Source organism: Chinchilla lanigera, unplaced genomic scaffold (genome assembly GCF_000276665.1).
Source record: "Chinchilla lanigera isolate Chin_1 unplaced genomic scaffold, ChiLan1.0 scaffold00041, whole genome shotgun sequence".
Taxonomy (NCBI): Eukaryota; Metazoa; Chordata; class Mammalia; order Rodentia; family Chinchillidae; genus Chinchilla; species Chinchilla lanigera.
The window spans coordinates 14,241,805-14,264,324 of record NW_004955442.1 but is presented as its reverse complement, the minus strand read 5'-3'; the positions used below and the strand labels follow the sequence as shown (position 1 = coordinate 14,264,324).

At 49.3% G+C, this 22,520-nt stretch overlaps 1 protein-coding gene across 5 annotated transcripts; it reads left to right on the top strand.

Annotated features, from left to right (window-relative positions):
• Positions 1-15,048: 15,048 nt before the first annotated feature.
• Positions 15,049-22,086, top strand: Znf205 (zinc finger protein 205). Of its 5 annotated transcripts, none has more exons than XM_013517695.1 (8): positions 15,049-15,163; positions 15,556-15,666; positions 15,790-15,927; positions 17,355-17,568; positions 17,828-17,919; positions 18,460-18,580; positions 20,486-20,596; positions 20,833-22,086. In XM_013517695.1, exons 3-8 carry the CDS (start codon positions 15,871-15,873, stop codon positions 21,900-21,902), a joined length of 1,665 nt encoding a protein of 554 aa, XP_013373149.1. In that variant the 5' UTR covers positions 15,049-15,163; positions 15,556-15,666; positions 15,790-15,870; the 3' UTR covers positions 21,903-22,086. The 5 variants fall into 5 exon arrangements, with proteins under 5 accessions (XP_013373149.1, XP_013373150.1, XP_005391426.1 ...); XM_013517696.1 differs by having other exon boundaries at positions 15,535-15,666; XM_005391369.1 differs by lacking the exon at positions 15,556-15,666 and having other exon boundaries at positions 15,857-15,927.
• Positions 22,087-22,520: the final 434 nt, after the last annotated feature.

Sequence of the window (22,520 nt, the reverse complement as noted above, 5' to 3'; positions counted from 1 at the left end):
CGATGTTTTTCTCGAAACTGAGGTAGCCTAACTGCTTGAGGCGCTCTGGCTCTGTCCTGCCCTCACACATATGACCGATTTCCAGCTCCAGCCGCTCCCAACACTACACAGTGTGGGAAGTCTGTCCTGGAGGCTGTGATGCAGGCCTCAGCGGGGATGGGCAGGAGCCCAGAGCCGGGGAGAAGGCCACCCACCCATAGGCAAGTGCTTTGGCGCAGCTCCGCCCACAACAGGTGACCAGGTGACCGGGACCTGGCCCACCTGAACTGCTGCTTCTCTCTGTAGCATATCTGGCAACTTGCCCTGGACTTGGGCAGCTTTTTGTTTAGCGCCATGAGCATCTGTGCTTCCCAGTGGGTCACAGACTCACAACGGTGCTACTTTTCCATAGATTTTAGTAATTTCCCTCCTGCTTTTCTGATCCCTCTCCCCGTTTAGGGTTTCTGCTATCAGTGTTCCATTTGTTTAGTTGTTGTTTCTGGATACCTCAACAAACAAGAAAAAACAAAAACAGGGTTAAGAGGTCCCATGTCTTCCTGCACAGGAAGAGAAAAATTTGTCCCTTTAACCTCCTGCCACCACTTCTGCACAGTCCAGCCAGTGGCAGGCTGCAGCCCTCAGAATAGCTGACTCTTCTCCTCTGGGTCCTAAAACCCCTAAAGCAGTCACTTCCTGGAGTAGTTTCTAATACTGACTTGCTCTCCTTTTTACTCATTGTGATAACTGTGGCTTTAACTTTATGCTGCGTTGGGAGCCCCTGGAGCTGGTTATTGGTCAAGCAGTCAGGCTACCTCAGGATTGAAAAAGGCATCCTTGGGGCTGGGGATTTAGCTCAGCAGCACAGTGTCTGCCTGGCAAGTGCAAGGTCATGAGTTCGATTCCCAGTACCGGGAAAAAAAACCAAAAAAAAAAAGAAAAAGGCATCCTACTGGACAATTGCAGTCCTTAGTCGCTAGGCAACATTACTCCCCCCATGATACTAACTGTGCAAGTGTATAAAATGAACACCCCTACTGCTGAAGTCAGTTCTCTTGCTCATCAGGCAGGAGGTAACTCCACCTGACCTGGGCTATGGGCTATGGGCTATTGTCTCTTGTCTTTATTTTCTAAATCCGCTCATCTTTTCTCCCGGGGACCGCTGAGAGACCACTGACTCCCACAATGCTGCTATTTTATTTTATTTTATTTTTTGGTATCAGGAATCGAACACATGACCTTGCGCTTGCCAGGCAGGCGCTGTGCCCCGAGCTATATCCCTGGCCCAATGCTGCTGTTTTAAAGGCTGTAACCTGTTTTTGTTGAGTGAATTTACATAGTGCCTGACTTTTATATTGAGATTTTATTACCCAAATGTATATGCTTTGTGGCTTGATCTAGCAAGTTTTTGTTGTTGTTGTTTGTCTTTTTGAGACAGCCTTATGCAGTTCAGGCTGGCCTTGAACTCACTTTGTAGCCTAGGCTGGCCTCAAACTCACAGTCATCCTCCTACCTCAGCCTCCAGAGTGCTGGGATTACAGGCGTGTGTCACCATGCCTGGCTCTAGTCAGTTGTTTTCTGTAGGGTTGGGTCTTACTTACTTTTTAGTTGGCTAAGGGGCATCCAGCCAGTAAGGCATCCCGGTTCTGGGATCTTCAACTGAAAGATGAGTTGTGTTTATAGAAGGAAGTCCCATGAATCCAAAGGAAGTAGCACGGGTGTTCACTTAAGGGCAGAGACATCAAGCCCCAAAGGGTTCAGCTCTGCTGGGTGATACCTGCTGTGAGAGCAGGACAGGCTGTCAAGAGATGCTCTGTCTGATCCCTGCTCCTAGAGACTAACCTGTCCTAGAGACAGGCCTGCTAGAGTCTTAGAACCTAACTTTTATTCCTCCTATCTGCGGATGGGAACAACCTCATCTCCTTCGGAGTCCCCACTCAGATATCTTCTTAGCCACTGAAACGAGTTTCACACTAAGACCCTTCAAAGAGATCATCTTGTATTCCTGTGTAATGAAAAAAATGGCATATGTACCCACTTGGGGAAAATGAGAGGTGGTCATTCCTTGGCAGCCTGAAATATAAGGCTATATTCAGTTATATCTTTACTATAAGGAGCAAGAAAAATGGTCAGAGCTGCCTTACATTCAACCCTTTATGGCCCTCCACCGGACGCCTGCTCCATCCCCAAGAAACCATCAACCCTCAGGAGCTGATGCTGTGGGGGACTCACTCCCGCCTGTCAGTTCCTCCTCCTACAGGCTTCTTCCTCAGCAACTTACCCAGTCCTGAGTCCACCCCATAAGAGATCGGGTCTATTTACCATATGGCCCAGATTCAGGGAACTCAGGAGCTAAGCCCACCTCTGCTCTCACCCTTCAAGAAACAGCCAGCACCAATGGTACAGTCTGGGTGGTAGTGCCTTTTTAAGTTATGCAAGAAAAAACTGGGTAGGTTTTCTGAGGATCCTGACAAGTTTGCTGACAGCTTCTGTACCCTAACAATGGGTTTTGCTCTGACCTGGTGAGATGTCCAATTCATCCTTATCTAGTTGCACAGTAGTAGAAAAGAAAAGAGTTATAAAGGCTGGCTGCAAAGCAGGCCAATAATGAAGCCTTTGCAGCTTCACCCTCTGATAACCAGCCAACTGCATTATTTGAGTCCTAAGAGGAACCAGAGTGGAATTATAACACAGGAGGTGGAGAGGCGAATCGGAAGTTATACATCAAGGCCATTTTAGCTGGTATGCAACAAGGGATACCCAATCCTGTGAACTATGATAAGCTCAGGTCTATTAGAGCCCCAATGAGAACCCAGTTGCTTTTCAGCTTTGGCTTGAAGAAGCCCTCCATAAATACACTAATTTAGACTCCGGGTCGAGGGAAAGTCAGGTAATCCTAAGGCAGCACTTTATCGGTGAGTCAGCTCCACATATAATTAGAAAAAAGCTCCAAGAACTTCAGTTGGACCCACAAACTGAAATAAGCCAATTGGTTGATGAAGCTTATTAGGTGTTCAGGAACTGTGATGAAGTAAAGGACAAATGAGAGTGGCATAAGGAAAGGAGACAGGTGAAAGCCATGCTTGTCCTATTTGATGAGGCTCACGACAAAGTCCACAACTCTAGGGGAATTCAAGGTAACCCAAAGAGTGATGGGAGTAAGCCAGAATGATTCAAGTGCAAGCAAACAAGGCACCAGGCAAAGGAATGGCCTGGGGAGCCATCTGGCCCTTGTTAGGCCTGTCAGAACATGGAAAAAGACTCAGTATCGGAAGACGGACTAACCAGGCCAGGGATATAACTCGGGGGATATAGGTTAGCCACACAGACCCTGCCCAGCAAGTGTAAGGTCCTGAGTTCAATTCCTGGTACAAAAAAAAATTTAGGGTTAGGGGTATAGCTCAGTGGCACAAGCACTTACCTGGCAAGCGTGAGGTCATGAGTTCAATTCCCAGTACCAAAAAAAAAAAAAAAAACCAAAAAAATTTAATACAGGGATGGAAGGGGGACTACACTTATTCACAGAGAGGGATGAGGTCATCCCTCACTATGGTGGCCAGGGAAGAAGCCCAGCCAGAGAGTGGTGATGGTGCCCAAGGCAGCCTGCAAGGCTCCTGCACAAGAATATCATAATTCATTCACTGACATCTGGGGTAACTTTAGATGTAGCAGGCAAACAAATTATGTTCCTCTGTGATACTAGCGCGACTTACTCAGTTCTCGTTTCTTACTGCGGTGAGCTTGCATCCCATTCTAAAGTTGTGCGCCTTGAGAGAGTTAACCAGACAACTTTCTTTAGCCCTACTCTAAACTGCTGTTTAGATTTCCTTTTCCAAGCCTTTATGGTGATACTCTGGTGGTCCGTACCAATAATCAGAAGAGATATACTCTTCCTGCTCAGGGTTATTCTGATACTCAAACCTCTGGCAACCTGCGTCCTAGTTGCTAGCGACCCAGCCAGCCTGACCCTATGAACCTGATGTCTCTGCCAGGAGTAGATCCTCCAGCATGTTATGACACCTGCGCCCCGCATCGAGGCCACTCCGGTAGTCATTCAGCTGAAGAACCGTAATCTATATCCTCACAAAGGACAATATTTTCTTAAGAAAAAAGCTAGATTGAGGTTAAAGCTCATTATTGATAAGTTTTTGGTCACAGGATTACTGGTGCCATGACACTCCCTATGCAATAGCCAAGCCATCAAAAAAATATTGCCTAACACAAGATCTTGCAACCCTATGAACCACTTCTTTTGCCATTAATATACAGGAAATAGTTGGGTAAAAGCTCCAGGCACCAGAAGACAAAAAAGAGGAACCATAAATTTCGTACACCTGTAATAAACAAACTCAAGTTTCTTTTCAGGAAAAATAAAACAGCAACCACTCTGGTGAACCAGATGAATAAAACAGTTTGCTCCCTCTAATTTAACTGTGTGAGCCGGGTGTGGTGGAGCACACCTGTAATCCCAGCACTTGGGAGGCTGAGGCAGGAGGATCACTGCAGGTTTGAGACCAGCCTGGGCTATAAAGTGAGCTCAAGGCCAGCCTGAACTGCATATGAGACCCTCTCTCTCAAAAAAAATAAACAAACAAACAAATAAATAAACAAACAAACAAATAAAATCTTTTTAAAAAAAGGTAAAAAGAAACAGGTGAAATTAAATTTTTTAAACGTTAAAGTTTTTGTGACAATATTTATTGCTCAAATAAAGAGCTCACTGTGAACTAAAATTTCATAAACTATTAAAATTCAAAATTAATATTATACTGAACTTTACATTTTCAACAGTTCTGAGACAGTTTTTAACCTGTATAACACACAATAGAGGAGACTAGGCAGCAGACATCCCCAGAAGACCCACGGTAAGTCCCCCAGTGTATACTTTGTACAAGAGGAAAAAAGCATTTATAGAACAAAACTCAGGGTAGTAGAAATTCATCTTAAAATAAAGTTTCTTCAACTCATTAAATTCAAAATGTTATTTCAACATATGATCAACACCAAAAATTATTACTGACATGCTTCACATTTTTTTTTTTTTTTGTCTTCTTGAGACAGGGTCTCACTGTGCAGTTCAGGCTGGCCTTGAGCTCACTTTGTAGCCCAGGCTGGTCTCGAACTTGCAACTATCCTCCTGCCTCAGCCTCCCGAGTGCTGGGATTACAGGCATGAGCCACCACACCTGGCTCTCTCTTTTTTTTCATACAAAGTCTTTGAAATCTGATGTACATTTTGCACTTAGGGCTCATCTCAGTTTGGACTCTCTTGCATTCTTAGGAAGCATTCTGTCACCACTGTCAGTTCCTGGATCTCACAGCTTTGACAGCCCACCCCAGCTGCTGGTGGGCAAAGGAAGAATGACAAAAGGAGGGACAGGGAGAACTGGAGTCCCTTAGGTCTCCCCTGGAGGGCACTTCATTGTTTATGAAATAATGAGGAGCACAAAGCTGCTGTTGCACGGATGAAGGGGATACCTGGTATGGGAGAAAAGGGAGCCGAGGAAACTGGATTTCCTGTACAGAGGCTCTCCCAGAAATTAGGCTGCTCCCAGTTAGATATGTGCTGGCCCAGGTCTGGTTGAGGACTTGGAGTCTGTTGAGGGTGAGCATTTAGAACATGTTCTGGCTGCTGAGTACAATGAAAAGAACTCTGTCCCCCTGCAGACCATAAAAAAAGAAAAGGAAGGAAGGAAGGAAGGAAGGAAGGAAGGAAGGAAGGAAGAAAGAAAGAAAGAAAGAAAGAAAGAAAGAAAGAAAGGAAGGAAGGAAGAAAGAAAGAAAGAAAGAAAGAAAGAAAGAAAGAAAGAAAGAAAGAAAGAAAGAAAAGCGTGCAGAATCTGTGATGGTATTTGGGTTGAGTCTATAATTTACAGAGATAGCCGCATATAAGATGACTATTTGTATAATTCTGTCAATTCTTGAAAATTTGCTCATTAGAAAAGGAAGTAGGTTTAGTGATGATACCAGATGAACGTGGAGGGGCTGGGGCTATAGCTCAGCAGCACAAGCGCCTGCCTGGCAAGCCTGAGGTCACGAGCTGATTGTTGGTTCCAAAAATAAAATAAAATAAAATAAAATAAATGAGCAGATGAACATGGAACTTGCTTTAGTGATAATAGAAATTAAAACTGAAACAATAGAGTGAATCAACAGGCTAAAGCTTTAATGGAAAAAAAATTAAAAAAATAAAGCTTTAATGGAGGTTTAGGAAGAAAAGGGAAGTGGGAAAAGGACTTTAGCTTTGAAGAGCTAAAAGGATACAGTCCTTTTAACTTGGTCATTCACAAAAGAATGGGATGGCCAGGCATGGTGATGCACATCTGTAATCCCAGCCTTTGGGAGGCTGAGGCAGGAGGATCACTGCTGGTTTGAGACCAGCCTGGGCTACAAAGTGAGCTCAAGGGGGCTGGGGATTTAGCTCAGCAGCAAAAGCGCCTGCCTGGCATGCGCAAGGTCGTGAGTTCGGTTCCTGGTACCTGAGAAAAACCAAAAAAAAAAAAAAAAAAAAAGAGTGAGCTCAAAGCCAGCCTGCACTGCATAGTGAGACTCTGTCTCAAAAAGACAGGAAAAAAAAAAGAATGGGACTAGCTTATATGGCACCCTGGGGGTGGGTTAGGGACTTCTGTTGGGCCTTTTTTTTTTTTTTTAAGACTTCTTCCTCATGTTTTTGGGAATGTGCTCCTAGTGTAAGATATACATCAGCAGCTATTTGCAGCCTTGGAGACATTATGGCACCCCCCTGCTCTTACAGTGCAGTTGGTCCTTGCAATGATAAGGGGAGAGTTAATTCCACACACGGTTAGGAACGGAGGATAGGGAAACAGGACATATTTTCATCTTCCGTGGATTATGACCTGAGAATACCCCTTCCTCCTGCCCAGTGAGGTACCTGCTGTCCTGTTTCAGATACGTGTCATCATATATTTGTTTAAACCCATAGAATGAATAATAAAACCAAGAGCAAAACCCTAATGTAAAATATGTCCCTTTTCTAATGTATCTGCCAACTTATCTGGGAAACATGAACAACACAATTAGAAATCAGTATTTAACAATTTATGTTGCAGGATTATGGCATTTAGCCTGGATGCTGATACCTGAGAGCCAGTGCCACAACTCTGTAAGGTGGAGTAATAAACCCTATGTAGTGGTTGATTGATTGTGTCAACCTGAGACGTTTAGAAGCTTAACTAAATCAGCTCAGCAATTCTACACCCTAGGGTGGCTCATCACCTGGGTGACATAAGTTGGAAGTCTTCTCCAGGCTTCCAGGGCAGACTCTGGCTTCTGCCTCAGATCCTTCAGCCTTCTGTTGTAGACTCATCAGCCTTTTGTCACAGACCCATCGGCCTCCTGATATGGACTTGCACAGAACGCTGCAGTGAACGCCAGTTCTTGGACTGAATCCTTCAGTCTCCAGTGTGCAGACACCCTCCGTGTGCTTCCTCATCCAACCTTGTGGCTGACCTTGGTGAGCCAATCTTGTAATTTCTTATACATTTGTATACCTTGTGTTATATCTGTTTCTCTAGTGAAACCCTGACTGATATACCCTTGTTCTGGAATCTTGCCTCTCCTAGGCCAGGTCTTCCTGCAAGATCCAAGGCAGGCTGCAGGGTTCCAACTTTCCAAGGCTGGGCATGGGCTCCCAGAGAGCACTGGACTAGGTCCTTGAAGTCTGCATATAACCGCACCTCAGGCTGGGCAACTTCTCTTGAGCTCTGGGTGCAGGAACTGTGTGAGTAGTGCCAGGGCCTGGTGTTCATTCTAGGACCTTGGCATCCCTCCTACTCAGTCCCTGCCCAAAGCTCTCATTTTAACATCTGCCCTAGCTTCAGGTCCTCACTCCAAGGTCCAAGCCTCGGTACAGTTGCTTCCTGTACCCTAGGTGGGGAGCAGAGGTGGTCAGGCCTGCAGCAGAGAGTCCTTAACCGGTTGCCAACCAGGAGTTAAACTAAGGAGCAGAGAGCCAAGGACCCCATCAAGCCTCAGTGTGGGAGCAGGGAGTTCTCTTGGGGGAGCTAAAGGCCCTCTTCACAGGCTACTGCTTAGGGCATGGAAGCAGCTAGGGAGCCAGCCTCTCAAGGAATATGATGGGGCACTGTGAGGACAACGCTCAAGAGATCCAGGGCTTGAGACATAGGACCATGTCTCCTTAGGCTATTCTTGGCTGTGACAGTGTCTTGGATATTTGTTGATTTTTGATGGACTGGCCAATTTATTTTTTATTTATTTATTTTTTGAGAAAGCATCTCACTATGTTGCCGAGGCTAACCTTGAACCAACAATCCTTTGATCTCAGTCTGCTGGGCCATGGTGCCTAGTTTAACAATTTTTTTTTTTTTTTTTTTTTTGGTACGGGGAATCGAACTCACAATCTTGTGATTGCCAAGCAGGCAATCACAAGAGCTATATCCCCGACCCTTAATGATCTTTTTTAAAATTTTTTTTTTTTTGAGACAGGGCCTTGCTATGTAATTCAGGCTGGCCTTGAGCTCACTTTGTAGCCTAGACTGGTCTTAAACTTGCAACAATCCTCAGTCTCTTTGTGCTAGGATTACAGGTGTGTGCCACCATGATCCACTAACAATATTTTTATTTTTTATTTTTTTTCCTGGTACCAGGAATTGAACTCACAACCTTGCGCTTGCCAGGCAGGCGCTGAGCTAAATCCCCAGCTCCTCCAACAATCTTAAAAAAAAAAGAAATTCTTTATTAGTATATATCTACAGTACATAATGATTATATTCATTATGGGGACTTGATACATGTACATAGCCGATCTTAATTCTTTTTTTTGTCCCTTCCCTTCCCATTTTTTTTTTTTTTTTTTTTTTTTTTTTTTTTTTTGGTACCGGGAACCAAACTCACGACCTTGCGCTTGCCAGGCAGGCACTTTTTTTTTTTGTCTTTTTGAGACAGGGTCTGGTCATGTAGTTCAGGCTGACCGTGAGCTCATTTTGTAGCCCAGGCTGGTCTCGAACTCGCGACTATCATCCTGCCTCAGCCTCCTGAGTGCTGGGATTACAGGTGTGCGCCACCACGCCTGGCTCCCTCCCGCTTTTGATCTCTTGGTCTCTTTCTTATTTGCAAAAGATCTATCTTCCTTTTTCCTATTATCTATCTCTTATTGTGCTCTTTTATTTATACTTTGGCTTTCTCACAAGAGAAACCATGTGATACTTAATTATTAATATTTAGACCGTGTATGTCTAATTTCACTTAACATTATGGTCTCAAGGTGCATTCATTTTCCTACAAATGACTCAGATGTATCCTTTAATAGCACAGTACTCCATTTTGTATAAATACACACTTTTAAGTCCATTCATCTGTGGTCAACAATTTTTTGTTTTGTGGTCAACAATCTTGAGGAAAATTGATCGGGGATATTGTAAGAAGCCCGTCAGCTGGGCTTTGTCTGACGTTTTTTCACGAGGGTTGGAGTTGGGTGGAAGAGGACCATAGAGGCAAAGTGGCATTTTCATCACATCCTATCAAGGGTACACTGCATCAACCGAGATTATCAGTGCTGATGCTGACCGTCACCATTAACCTTCACAGCTTGGCAGAGGTCTAGTTTGTTAGGTTTCTCCACTGTGGTGTTACTTGCACCCTACCGCATACCTTCCTCTTCGGAAGGAAGCCACTCTGTACAGCTTACACCTAAGGGGTAGGGAGTTAGGAGGAGGGGATACTGTATCTTCATATCTATCTAACTTTATGTTACGGGTTTTTTTGTTGTTTTTTTTTTGTTGTTGTTGCTTCTTTTTTCGGTGCCAGGAACTGAACTCACAACCTTGCGCTTGCCAGGAAGGCGCTGTGCTGCTGAGCTAAATCCCCAGTCCCTATGTTACGTTATGTTATTATTTTATTTTAGCGGTGCTGGAGATTGACTCAGGGCCTCCTGCATGCTAGGCAAGCGCTCTGCCACTAAGCTACACCCCAAGTCCTCAGCTCTCTCTTTTCTTTTTCTTTTTCTTTTTTTTTTTTTTTTTTGAGACAGGGTCTCGCTATGCAGTCCAGGCTGGCCTTGAGCTCACTTAGTAGCCGAGGTGGGTCTTGAACTCACAACGATCCTCCTGCTTCAGCCTCCCGAGTGCTGGGATTACAGGCGTGCGCCACAACGCCCGGCAGTTCTCCCTTAAGATACCTCGGTTCTCAGGTACCGAGGCGGCCCTAGCGCTCTCCCACGAAGGGCCCTCCAGGACGTTGTCTCAGTTTCCCCGCCGGCAGGTGATTCTTGGACCCGGATGCCCTTGCTCCGCAGTTCTTTTCTTGGCGGGACAGGGGGGCCAAGAAAGAGCGGGGCAAATCGGAAATTGCCGTGGGCCAGCCGGACAGGAAACACGGGGACACCCGCCACGGCCGGCGGGGACTAGAGTGACCCTTCCGGCACCACAGGACAATTTCTGGCCTGGGAAGGCTGGAGCTCAGAAGCAAAGGCAGCGAGGTGATGCCTCAGTGGGGCGGGGCCACAAGTGTTACAGCCAATCACCAACGTCTTCGTATATGGGCGGGACTTAGAGGCATCGTTGCCTAGGTGACGCTCTCCTGCTTTCTTGTTCGGCGGGCTGCAGAGCTCTGCGTCTCCACAGGTAGAGGCGGAGCCTCTGGACTTTCAACCGCGCGGAACATGTGGTCCCGCAGCTACCTCAGCTTCAGAAGCCGGTTGTTTCAGGACTGCCTTCTAGCTTCCGAGGTCTCTGGCGGCCCTGGACGTTCTTTTTTTTGTCTTTTTGCGACAGGGTCTTGCTGTGCAGTTCAGGCTGGTCTTGAGCTCACTTTGTAGCAGAGGCTGGTCTCGAATTCGCAAGGATCCTCCTGCCTCAGCCTCCCGCGTGCTGGGATTACAAGGCGTGCGCCACCACACCCGGCAGACCCTGGAAGTTCTTAATTATTTTTCTTTTAAAAATTTTATTCCTTGGGGCCTCACTTAACACTTTTGCTGGTTCCCTTCCCTCCCTTCTGTCTTCCCTCCTTCCCTTCCCTCCTGTCTCCCCACCACCCCGCCCTTTCTTCAGTGTTTAAGATTTGCCCAGAGGCTTATTATTCTTAATCTCTTTACTTCTATCCCATTCCTTTATCCCCCTCCCCCATGGTCATCTCTTTACTTCTCAGGAAAACATCTCTTCACTCTCCAGTCTGGTTTAGCTGCCTTAATTAATTATGTTATTTTATTAGCTCAAGCTGGCCTTGAACTCACTATGTAGCTTGGGATGACCTGAAATTTGCAATACTCCTATCGTGGCCTCCTGAGTGCTGGGAGTACAGACCTACACCAACATGCCTGACTCTACCAGTTATTTTCTTCTTGCTTCAGTTGACTCTTCTTTCTAGTTTTCACATTAAAACTAGAGTTAAACTGGGTGTGGTGCTGCACACCTGTAATCCCAGCAGTCCGGAGGCTGAGGCAGGAGGATTGTTGTGCGTTTGAGAACAGCCTGGGCTACAAAGTGAGCTCAAGGCCAGCCTGAACTACATAGTGAGACCCTGTCTCAAAAAGACCAAGAAAAAAAGAAAAATTTAACTGTAGGATGATCTCTGAGAGTAGATTGTGATTTATTTACTAAAGGTGGTGTCCTCTCCTTAGTGAAGCTCAGGGAAGCTGCCAGGAATAGGAGCTGGCATTTGCTGAGTGTTTTTCAAGCCTGAAGCTCTGCCAAGCACCTTCGTCCATGGTAGCTAATACTATAGCTATGATAGGCTCTGAGGTTAAGTACAGCCCTAGGCAGCAGACGTGTTCTGCTGTATTTGTGTGGAGTCCATTATAAAATTTTTTCATCAATTTAAAAGTCAGAGCCTGGCATAGTGGTGCAGGCCTGTAATCCCAGCACTTGGGAGGCTGAGGCAGGAGGATCAGTGTGAGTTCAAGGCCAGCCTGGGCTACAAAGTGAGTTCAAGGCCAGCCTAGACTACATAGCGAGACTCTGTCTAAAAAGTAGATAGATAAACAAAATAATAAATGTTGGTTTTCACATAGAAGTTGAATGTTTTTGGCTTCTCTTGGAAAATATTCAAACTTTGGCAACTCTGAACCCTCAAAGGCCCCCTCTAAACAAAATGGGATTTTTAGAAGCTCCTGAAGTCCCTTTGCCTTCCCATGTTACCCCCAAGCCACTGGTCACTTCTGCAGTGCCTGGCTGTTAGAGGCATTTCATTTTTTTAGGTCTGTGTTTACTCTTTGGCTCACTTTCACCTGATGCCTATCTAAGCTCTTCCAGGGACTGTGGTTCCCCTTTTCCCCAGACCTGCCGGAATTCTAAAGCTAGCCACAGAAGGAATTGCTCTCATTCCTAAGGAATTGCTCAGTAAATATTCTTAGAACAGGAGCTGGGGATGCAGTTCAGTAGTAGACTGCTTACCTCTTAACACCAGGCCTTGGGTTTGGTCCCTAACACACACACACACACACACACACACACACACACACACACACACACCCCCCTCTGAACAACTATGTAAATGCTCAGACTTCGTTTGGTGATCTCATAGGCACACGTACCCTGCCAGTACCTCTAAAGTGGCCATTTCCCCTGGCAAAGAACTTTTGCCCTGAAGGTGGGATACACTCACTGTTTTTGGAACTTGGTGCCTCCTAGGACTGGAGGGGTGGCATGGTCCTCTCCAGGAGTGAGGTCCCTTACCCTGGGCACCCAGCTCTGCTCCTTGTTAGCAGATTGGGTGCAATGGTGTCATCTTTTCTAGGACCTCTCTGACTTTGTTTTGATTTATAGCTCTGGCTTGAAAACAGTATTGACTTTTATTACAGTTTATGACGAGAACACCCCTGTAATCTCAGCATTCAGGAGGCTGAGACAGGAGGATCACTACAAGTTTAAGGCTAGCTTGGGCTACATAGTGAGTTCAGGACCAGCCTGAATTACATAGTGAGAACCTGTCTCAAAAAAAATTTTTTTTCAAGTTGACAATAAAATGGAACCAAATCCCAAGACGTATAGACTATTATTTAAGACCAGAGTAGGAAACTCAGATGCTCCAGGGACCAAGTATGGACTGTGGTCACCTGAAAAGTAAACTGTGGATGTAAAAAATACAGACCCAGTGTTTCCAAATATTCTGATTTTTTTTGTTTCATGTGCTAGGGATTGTACCCAGGGCCTTCACAATGAGCTACCTCCACAGCACTTTTTGTTTTTCATTTTGAGACAGTGTCTCATTAAGTCACTACATTGCTTGGTGTGAATTTGAGATCCTCCTGCCTCAGCCTCCCAGAATGCTGAGACTACAGATGTGTGCCACCACACTTGGAATATTTTGATTTTTTGTTGTTGTTGTTTTTTGTTTTTTTCTGGTACTGCGAATTGAACTCACAACCTTGCGCTTGACAGGCAGGCACTGTACCACTGAACTAAATCCCCAGCCCCAATATTTTGATTTTTTAAAAATTAATTTTATGAGAACTTCCATAGTTTTTAAACATCAGAAATTAATTTTTTAAAAGTAAATCTTCTCTTTAAAATAAAAATAAAAATTAAAAAAAAAAAAGTAAATCTTGTGAGCTGTTACAGGGAAAGTAGTGCCAAGCTTGCTGAGTTAAGCAGTGGATCTTGGAGGACTTGAGGGTCCCAAAGAAGGCAGACATAGGATCTACTGGAGGAAACTTCCTGAAAGTAAACCCCAGGGCTGGAACCACCCTCAGCCTTTTCCTGATGTCTGTACAGAAGAAATTGCTCCTCACTCTCGAAAGTAAAGTGCAATCACTGTCCTTCCCACTTTAGGCCTTAGTTCCCGGGGTCAGGAAGTAAGATGTGCCTGAAAGGTGGTGTTTGAAGCTGTCAGGGATGTCTGCAGACCTGGGCCCCCATGGATGTCTGGGTCAGGCCTTTTTCCCCTCTGTGTCCAAGCTGGAGTGGCTCTGGAAAAATCAGATTATCAGGGGCTGGGGATTTAGCTCAGTGGCACAGTGCCTTCCTGGCAAGCACAACGTTGTGAGTTCAATTCCTGGTACCAGAAAAAAACAAAACAAAACAAAAAACAAAAAAAAGAAAAATCAGATTATTCTACATCTTTCTGTGGTGTAGGGCACCAGGGGGGCCAGAGGGCGGGCGTTCTCAGTCTGCTCCCTAAGTTTACCCTTAGGGGGAGTGCTCTCTGTGTGATACTTTTAAAAAAAAAAAATTTAGTAGTACTGGAAATCAAACCCCAGGATTTCTTTTCTTTTCTTTTTTTTTTTTTTTTGGTACCAGGAATCAAACTCAGGACCTTGTGCTTGCCAGGCAGGTGCTTGTGCAAACCCCTTGCAAACCCCGCGCTTTCTACATCCCCAGCCCCTTTTAAAAATTTTGAGTCAAGGTCTTACAAAATTAAGTTGCTCGGCCTGGGCTAGAATTAATAATCCTCCTGCCTCAGTTTCCCAGAGTGTTGGGATTATAAGTGTGCACCACTACACCCAGCTGAGGTCCAACCTCTGGCTCCCTATTGCAGTCTTAAGTGGAGCCAGAAAATCCCCTTTCCTGGGGAGGCTTAAGTGAATCCTGGGCCCTCAAGGAGATGGGAAATGAATGTCAGAAGCACTGTGTGCTGATTAAAATGGTCGCATGCCTCTGCCCAGCAAGGTGTCACCCCTCCTTCAAGGATGACTGCAGTGCTTTCTAGGAAACATCAAATATGCCTGTAATCCCAGACAGGGAGGCTGAGGCAGGAGGACAAGTTTGAACCCAGCCTGGGCAATTTAGCAACTTAGTGAGAACCTGTTTCAAAATAAAAAACTTTGAAAGGGCCAAGGATACAGTTTAGTGAGAAGGTCCTGGCCTCAATCCCCAGTACTGAAGAAAAACAAAACAAAAGAAAGAAAGATCAAATATCAAAATCTTTCCCAAACTGCATTTTCCAATTTTTCTGTTTTGGCACCTCTGCTTTACAGACATTGTGGATAATTGCTTGGTAAAGTAATCATCATAAGCTGGCATTGCAGCTCGAGAAGTCATTTCCTAGTCAAGAGCAGGTGCAGGCTGGGTTCAGGACCCCCAGACCCGGAACCCTCAAAGCTGGGAACTCTGTAGGGCTGCAGCTGCGTGGGGAACAGGATCTGGGAGGGACTTCCTGTTGTCCCTAATCCCGGTCTCCACCCGGCTCCCCCGCCTTCTCGTTGCTGGCTGCAGAGACTGTCCTCCCTGGGGAGGGGCCCAGCCACCCGAGGTGCCCACTGCACCTCCACTTTGGTGAGACGGGGGTGCTGGGGAGGGGGCTGGATCCTGAGACCGGCACAGATGACCAGCTTGCAAGAGGGGACAGGGTCAAAGGTGGAAGGCTTTAGGATGGCAGGAGGGAAGGGGCCTGGACCTGGGTTTGGGAAGCAGAAGGATATCGTCTGCGGGGACCACAAGTGCAATGGACATCCTGAGGCGGCAGCTGCAGCTGCAGAGCGAAGTGCTGAGAGAGAGGCGGGTTGATTCCTAAATGGGATCCTAGGTGGGCCGGGACCCAGGGTGTGTGTCCTGAGGCCTGTGGCTCTGACTTTCCCATCTGGGAAGGGCAGGTCCCAGTGCCTGTTTTGTAGGATCTCTGCAAAACTTTCTGCTCCTGGTGACAGGAAATACTGGTTTCGATTTAGCCCTGGCTTTCCTTGAGCTGATGGCCCTGAGATGTGAGGCTCTTCAGCGATAAAGGGGACAATATACAACAGCCCTCTTTTGAAAGGACGAAGCAAAAACCATCACTGAAGGTGGGACTGTAGGGTTAGTTGCGGTAGATTTCATTTCCAGGAAGCTCTGGTTTGCTTTGCAAATTTTCAGGGCACATCAGAGGTGACCAAGAATCACTTGCTGATTTCTTTCTGCTCTTCCAGGCTCCTGGCCAGAAGCCAGAGGGGGGTTGGCTGGCAGCAGGGAGAAACAACTTGCTGTTCTTCCTAGCTCTGAAACAGAAAATGGCTACGGATGGTGGAGGCGTCCCTCTCGCTGAGAACAAGGGGAGAGCCCAGGAGGTATGATGGGGTTTCAGATGAAGGGGGCATGCATGGAAGGGAACAGAGCAAAATGTGCTGGGAGGTGGGGTTAAAGGAGGGCGTCTGGACCAAGGGGAAAGGTAGACTTCCTGGTAGAGGAGGACTGGGAGATTGGAGCCCTTAATGTGGAGTGTTGGAGAGGAGGCATGATGGGAAATGCCCTCCGCCTAGCATGTCCATTGTAACTTTTGCTTTGCCTGGTGGATTCTATAGTCAGTGGGCACATGAGACCATGGTGAGTTTAGTAGGTGTCCTCTGGTAAGGTGCTCCCCACTCCCTCTCCCTGGGCATGTCTCATCTGTCTGAGTCTCAGCTCCCTGTTCTTCCTGTGCCTCGTGTCTGTGTGTGCATATATGTACACACATGTACATGAGTGTGTGCATTGTGTGTGTGTGTGTGTGTATGTAATCACCACCTTTCAGGGTCTAGGGTCTCCAGGACCAGAGTCAGTATCCCCTGGGCTGTGGTCATCAGGTGTGTCACCTGTAAAATGTGGTGACACACATGTGCCCACAGACCCCACCTATCTCACCAGGACCTGGGGGGGTTGGAAGGAAGCAATGGGGATGAAGCCTCCTGTAAGGAGCTCATCGGCCCAGAAGTAATTATTATGCCACACAAAGCCAGGGCACTCTGACTGCCGGAGGCTGTACTGTACCCCCACCTAGTGTGTTTATAAATACACATCGGCATTAGCGCTGCTGACTTCAGGCCACTGAAGTTCAAACAGTTGTTACCCCTGCTCAGTGTACCTTCCAACGTGGCTTGTTACATGGCCCTTGAGCACCTGACAAGCTCATACAACCACATGCTCTGCTGATGTCAGATTTTGTCAAGCACGCACAGGTAGAGTGATAATAATAATAATTACCTGCGCTGCTTCATGTTTATCCAGAATCATCTCTCACTCACCTGTGTGCCCCTCATAACTGCTCCGGGCAGGCAGGAGAACAAGGCCACTGCCAGTCAGGGGTATTGATGGGTCTGGCACTCTGGCACCCAGACACTTTGACTTGGGCTAAGGATCTTCCAAGGCCTGAACACAGAGCAGGTGTGGGGAGAGCTGGGTACAAGCTGGTCCATGTGCCATCGTGGTGATGAGAACTCCCCAGGGCCATTCCAGTGTGAGAGAGATGGCTTGCCCAAAGCTTTTGAGCTCTGTGGCTGTGGGCCGTTGTCTAATCTCTGGGCCTTGGTGTGTTTGTTTCCTGTAGTTGCAACAGGTACCACTGACTGGGTGGCTTCAGACCGCCATGGTTTATTCTCTCATGGTCCTGGGGATCAAGGTGTCAGCTGGGCCACACGCCCTCCAAAGGTTCTCATGGAGGGCCCTTCCCTCCTCTTCCAGCTTCTGGTGGCTCCTGGTTCTCCTTGGCTTCCTCGATCATGGGGGCTGTCATTCCTAGATTTCAGGTCAGGGACATCGCTGTCAAGACATGCCCTCTGGGCTGGAGGAGACAGTGCCTTTGGCAGCTGCTCGGGTGTCACAGCACATCAAGATGGAGCCAGAAGAGCCGGACCCCGAGGGGGCTTTGCAGGAGGACAGGGCTCCAAGTGGATGTGGCTGGGTGTCCCTAAGGCCTGGCTCTAAAGAGAAAGCTCTCTTCCTGCCTGCTGGAGGTAGGACAGGGAGCTGGGAAAATGAGATCCTTTCCTTGGGAGGCATCTGTGGGAGGGGGGAAACTTGGCCAAGGAAGGGTTGACGAGTGTTAACCTAGGAGGGGACCCAGAAGTTCACCTGCCAATCCACCTGACTCTCTGAGACCACTCCTGTCAGCCTCCTCTTGGATTGGGTTGGGGGGTGGCGTAAGAGGCAGCTTGGGAACAGCAGCACACTGCGGGAGGAGCTGACCACTCTAAGGACCCTTTCCTCCTACAGCCCTTTCCTCACCCCAGATCCCTGTGCTTTCCCGAGAGGGGAGGACCAGAGACCAGCAGATGGCGGCCGCACTCCTCACAGCCTGGTCCCAGGTGAGTGTCTCTTTCAGGCCTCTTTTCCCCCTCTCCTACTGTCTCTGGGTGGAGATAGGGCCCTTTCCTGGGCCTGCATCTGCTGCTGCCAGCTGGAGAGGCTTGAGAGAAGTAATGGGCATGAAGCCCTGACCTTCCCACTTGCCCAGGACTGTCCCTGAGGTACTGGGGGAGTGGCCAGCTGAGCACCTTTCCCAGGCCTGGAGCCCACAGTTAGGCCTGGCTGAGGCAGGAGAAAGAGCAGAAGACAGTGGACAGTTGGGTGTGTGATTGTGACTCATTGTCCAAGGGCTGAGATGAGGGTGGAAGATGAGTGGAGATCCCGCGCTTCGGCTATGGCCCCTGAATATACTGCTTGGCTCTTGAATCTCTCCTAACAAAGGCCATCATTGGGTGACTGTCCGACTTGACCATTTGGTCTGGGTGGCAGGCCTCCCTGGGGACAAGTTGGGAGCCCAGGGTCTCAGCATACATCTTGGCATCATCATTCTACCATGTCCATGCATAATCCTGGACACAGGGTGTTTTGTGTTGTGTCAGATGCCCGTGACCTTTGAGGATGTAGCTCTGTACCTCTCCCGGGAGGAGTGGGGACGGTTGGACCATACACAGCAAAACTTCTACAGGGATGTGCTGCAGAAGAAAAATGGGCTGGCCTTAGGTAAGAGCTCACAGGTGGTGGGGGCATCTGGCTTCCTGAGGCCCTGGAGTGAGGGTGGGGCTGCTGCTATTATTTCGCTGTTCTTTTTTTTGGGGGGGAGGGTTACTTGGAATAGAACCCACGGCCTTTGCACTGAGCTCTATTTCCAGCCCTTTTTTATTTTTTAATTTTGAGACAGAGTCTTACTAAGTTGCCTTGTCCATGCTCAGATTTTTTTGATCCTCCTGCCTCAGCCTCCCAGAGTGCTGGGATCATAGGTGTGTACTACTGCACCCAGCTCCCTCACTGTTCCTAGCATTGTTCTGTAGAGTCTTCCACAGGGATGGGAACGGTCTGCGTCTGTCCTAGCCTGGCAGCCACAGGCCCAGTGCTGCTGAGCACTAGAAATGTTTTGAGATTTAGTTTCACTTAACTTTGTCAGCTCAGATTTGAGTGTACCAGCTATGGTTTGTGGCTGCCCTACCGCACAGCACCGACCTGGGCTCTGCTTTTCTTCCATCCTTTCACAGTGCTTATTTGTCCCCATAGCTCTTTCCCCCTTCGCACAGCCCCAGCTTCAGGAATGCCTGCAGAAGGCTTGGCCCTGGGCTCTCTGGACTACTCAGCCCGATGGGACGGGGCATCAGCTAACCCCTTAGGGCCAACATCGGCAGAGGGGTCACATCCGCGCTGCGGGCCCGGGGAGCCTGCGCTCCTCAGTGGGGCTTGGCTGCCTTGGTTTCTCTGATGGCAGGTGTTAAAGTTCCAGGCTTTTGTCTTTTTTTGGTACCGGAAATCGAACTCACAACCTTGCGCTTGCCAGGCAGGCGTTAGGCCACTGAGTTATATCCCTGGCCCAAGTTCCAGGCTTTTGACTCCTCCATCTCAGACCAGTTTTCTTGACAGGATGTGAAGAAGTCTTCATGTGTCATTGTCAGTCAGTCGGTCAGTCAGTCAGTCAGTCAACACCCAGATGCTGCATACGATAGCATCCTTGACTTCCATGGTGGTCTGCAGGCCCCTGCTGGTCTCCCCAGCCGCCAAGCTCACTCCTCTAATTATCTCAGTGTGGCTCCCCACCCCACTCGATGTTCACATGCCCTGGGGCCCTTACCAGCAAGCCCAGGCAAGTCTCAAAGAATCAGAGCCAAGCACCCAGCCACAGGCCCCACAGATGTCCCGAGGCACTTTGTGGGTCCCATGAATTCCTTTCCTCCTATGGGTCATAGAAGCCATGGGCCTCTGTTTTCTTCCTGACTTGACCAAAATTCCCAGGGTCTCAGCACATAGGTCCTTTGGTCCTGACTTCTTGGTGGTCAGTGTTCCCAGCCCCTTGTCCTAGGTCTGCCGCGGGTCCCCGCTCCCCCATGTAAGTGCAGCCACAGGACAGTGCTCCCACTTGTCAGTGCGCTAACAATGAGCAGAGGGAGGGGAGCTGCCACCTTGGCCTGGCCCAGCTCTGCTCCTCCCCTGGATCCATTGCGTGTGCCCGGAAACTGGAGGCAGGGCCAGCTCGGCAGCTTCCAAGCTGCCAGCTTTAGCTTCCTAAAAGGGCGCACACTGTTGCCCAAAGGGTTTTTTTTTTTTTTTAATGCTGAGGATCAAATCCAGAGCTTCCTGCATGCGAAGCCCAAGTGCTCTGCCACTGAGCTACACATCCAGCCCTTTCTTGAACATGTCAAGACAAGGTCTCAATAGATTGCCCAGGCTGGCCTTGAACTTGTGATGCTCATGCCTCAGCCTCCTGAGTGCTGGGATCACAGGCATGCACCGCTGTGGCAGGGTGCTCTTTGAGCGTATTTGCCCATGTTTCCTGGAGCCTCACTGCTCCCTTTTGCCCCATCCTATTTGCGGGGGGTGGGATGATGACTACTGGTGGGGACAGCCTGCGAAGGTCCACGATGAGCACAGCCTCTTTCCGGGCAGGGTTTCCCTTCAGCAGGCCTTTCTGGGCCCCACAAGTGCCCAGGAAGGTTGAAGCCTCGAGCTCCAGAGGGCACACAGGAGCTGAGGAGGAGGACAGCAACCCTGGCTCAGGTGAGGGCCTGGGCATGTGCCTTGGTCTGAGGAAGGGGCGTGGGCACTGGCCATCCTGGGTGCTCCCCGTGGGTGGACTGCCAGATCCCCCTCTAGAGTGTTGTCCTTCTCTCTGTGGGTGCCCCTGACCTTTCCTACTCCCAGCACCCAGCCCCTGGGCCTTAGCTCTTCCTCCCACCCCGGGGGTCCTTCCAGAAAGAAGCTTGTCTCCTTGGACTCCCTTTTTCCTTCCCCAGGAGCCGCGGAGGTGGGGAAGGAGGCTCCAGCCAAGTCTGCGGTGGCCCTTGGGGATGTGAAGCCTCTGTCCAGGACAGGGTGGGTGGCAGGGCAGGTCCTCCAGTGCAGGCAGCAAATCACCAGCGACCAGAATGTGGGGTCCACCAGAGACACTGTGCAGCCAACTCCTGGGGAAGCGAAACGGCCCGAGCTCACCCTGCCCAACGCCAGCACCCCGAAGGCCCTGGAGGGCTGCATCTCGGAGAACCCCAGTGAAGAGGGAAAGGGCGCCCCTGAGAGTACTGAGGAGGGCCTGTGCCCTGATGGCGAGGTGGGCAAGAAGAGCTATAAATGCGAGCAGTGCGGCAAGGGCTTCAGCTGGCAGTCACATCTGGTCACACACCGGCGCACGCACACCGGAGAGAAGCCCTACGCCTGCACGGACTGCGGCAAGCGCTTCAGCCGCAGCTCGCACCTCATCCAGCACCAGATCATACACACGGGCGAGAAGCCCTACACCTGCCCCTCTTGCTGGAAGAGCTTCAGCCACCACTCCACACTGATCCAGCACCAGCGCATCCACACCGGCGAGAAGCCATACGTGTGCGACCGCTGCGCCAAGCGCTTCACCCGCCGCTCGGACCTGGTCACACACCAGGGCACACACACAGGCGCCAAGCCGCACAAGTGCCCCATCTGTGGCAAGTGCTTCTCGCAGAGCTCAGCTCTGGTCACGCACCAGCGCACGCACACGGGCCTGAAGCCCTACCCGTGCCCCGAGTGCGGCAAGTGCTTCAGCCAGCGCTCCAACCTCATAGCGCACAACCGCACGCACACGGGGGAGAAGCCCTACCACTGCCTCGACTGCGGCAAGAGCTTCGGCCACAGCTCGCACCTCACGGCCCACCAGCGCACGCACCGCGGCGTGCGGCCCTACGCCTGTCCGCTGTGCGGCAAGAGCTTCAGCCGCCGCTCCAACCTGCACCGTCATGAGAAGATCCACAGCAGCGGGCCCAAGGCGCTGGCCGTGCTCATGCTGGGGGCAGCAGCCGCGGGGGCACTGGCTGCGCCCCCGCCAGCCCCTACCTAGATGGGGGAAGGACGGGGTGGCAGGGCAGCTGGGACAGGCCCACTGAAATCAGGGCCTTGGCATGGGGAATAGAGGGGCGAGGGATGAGCGCTGGGGAGGTGCAGGTGTGGGGCGGGGAGTGGCAGCGTGGGGGGCGAGAAGGCGCCGTGGGCGAGCAAGCCACAATAAAGGCCTTAGAATGCAAGCTCTGGCCTAAGCCTCTGTCTTACAGGCGCTGGTGCCGACCCCATGAGCGCGGAGTGGGACTGGGACTGTGCCAACGATGTGTCTCCATCCCCCAGTCACAACTCTGGACTGGGTCACTCCCTCCCGCTCAGCCGTCTTCCTTTTTTTGTTTGCTTGGGTTTGGTTTTGTGGTGCTCAGGATTGAACCTAGCACTGGATACATCCCCAGCCCTTTTAATTTTGAGTCAGCATCTCGAGAGTTGCCCAGGCTGGGCTCAAACTTGTGATCCTCCTGCCTCAGCCTCTGAGTGCCAGTATTACAGGCATGTGCCACCCATGTCTGCCTCCTGCCTAGCCTTGACTTCAGGCTCCTTTTGCCATAGGCTCATTCCAGGACACTGGGACTATAAATCTATAAACTAGGGCTTCTGAGTACAGACAGATTTTTGGGCC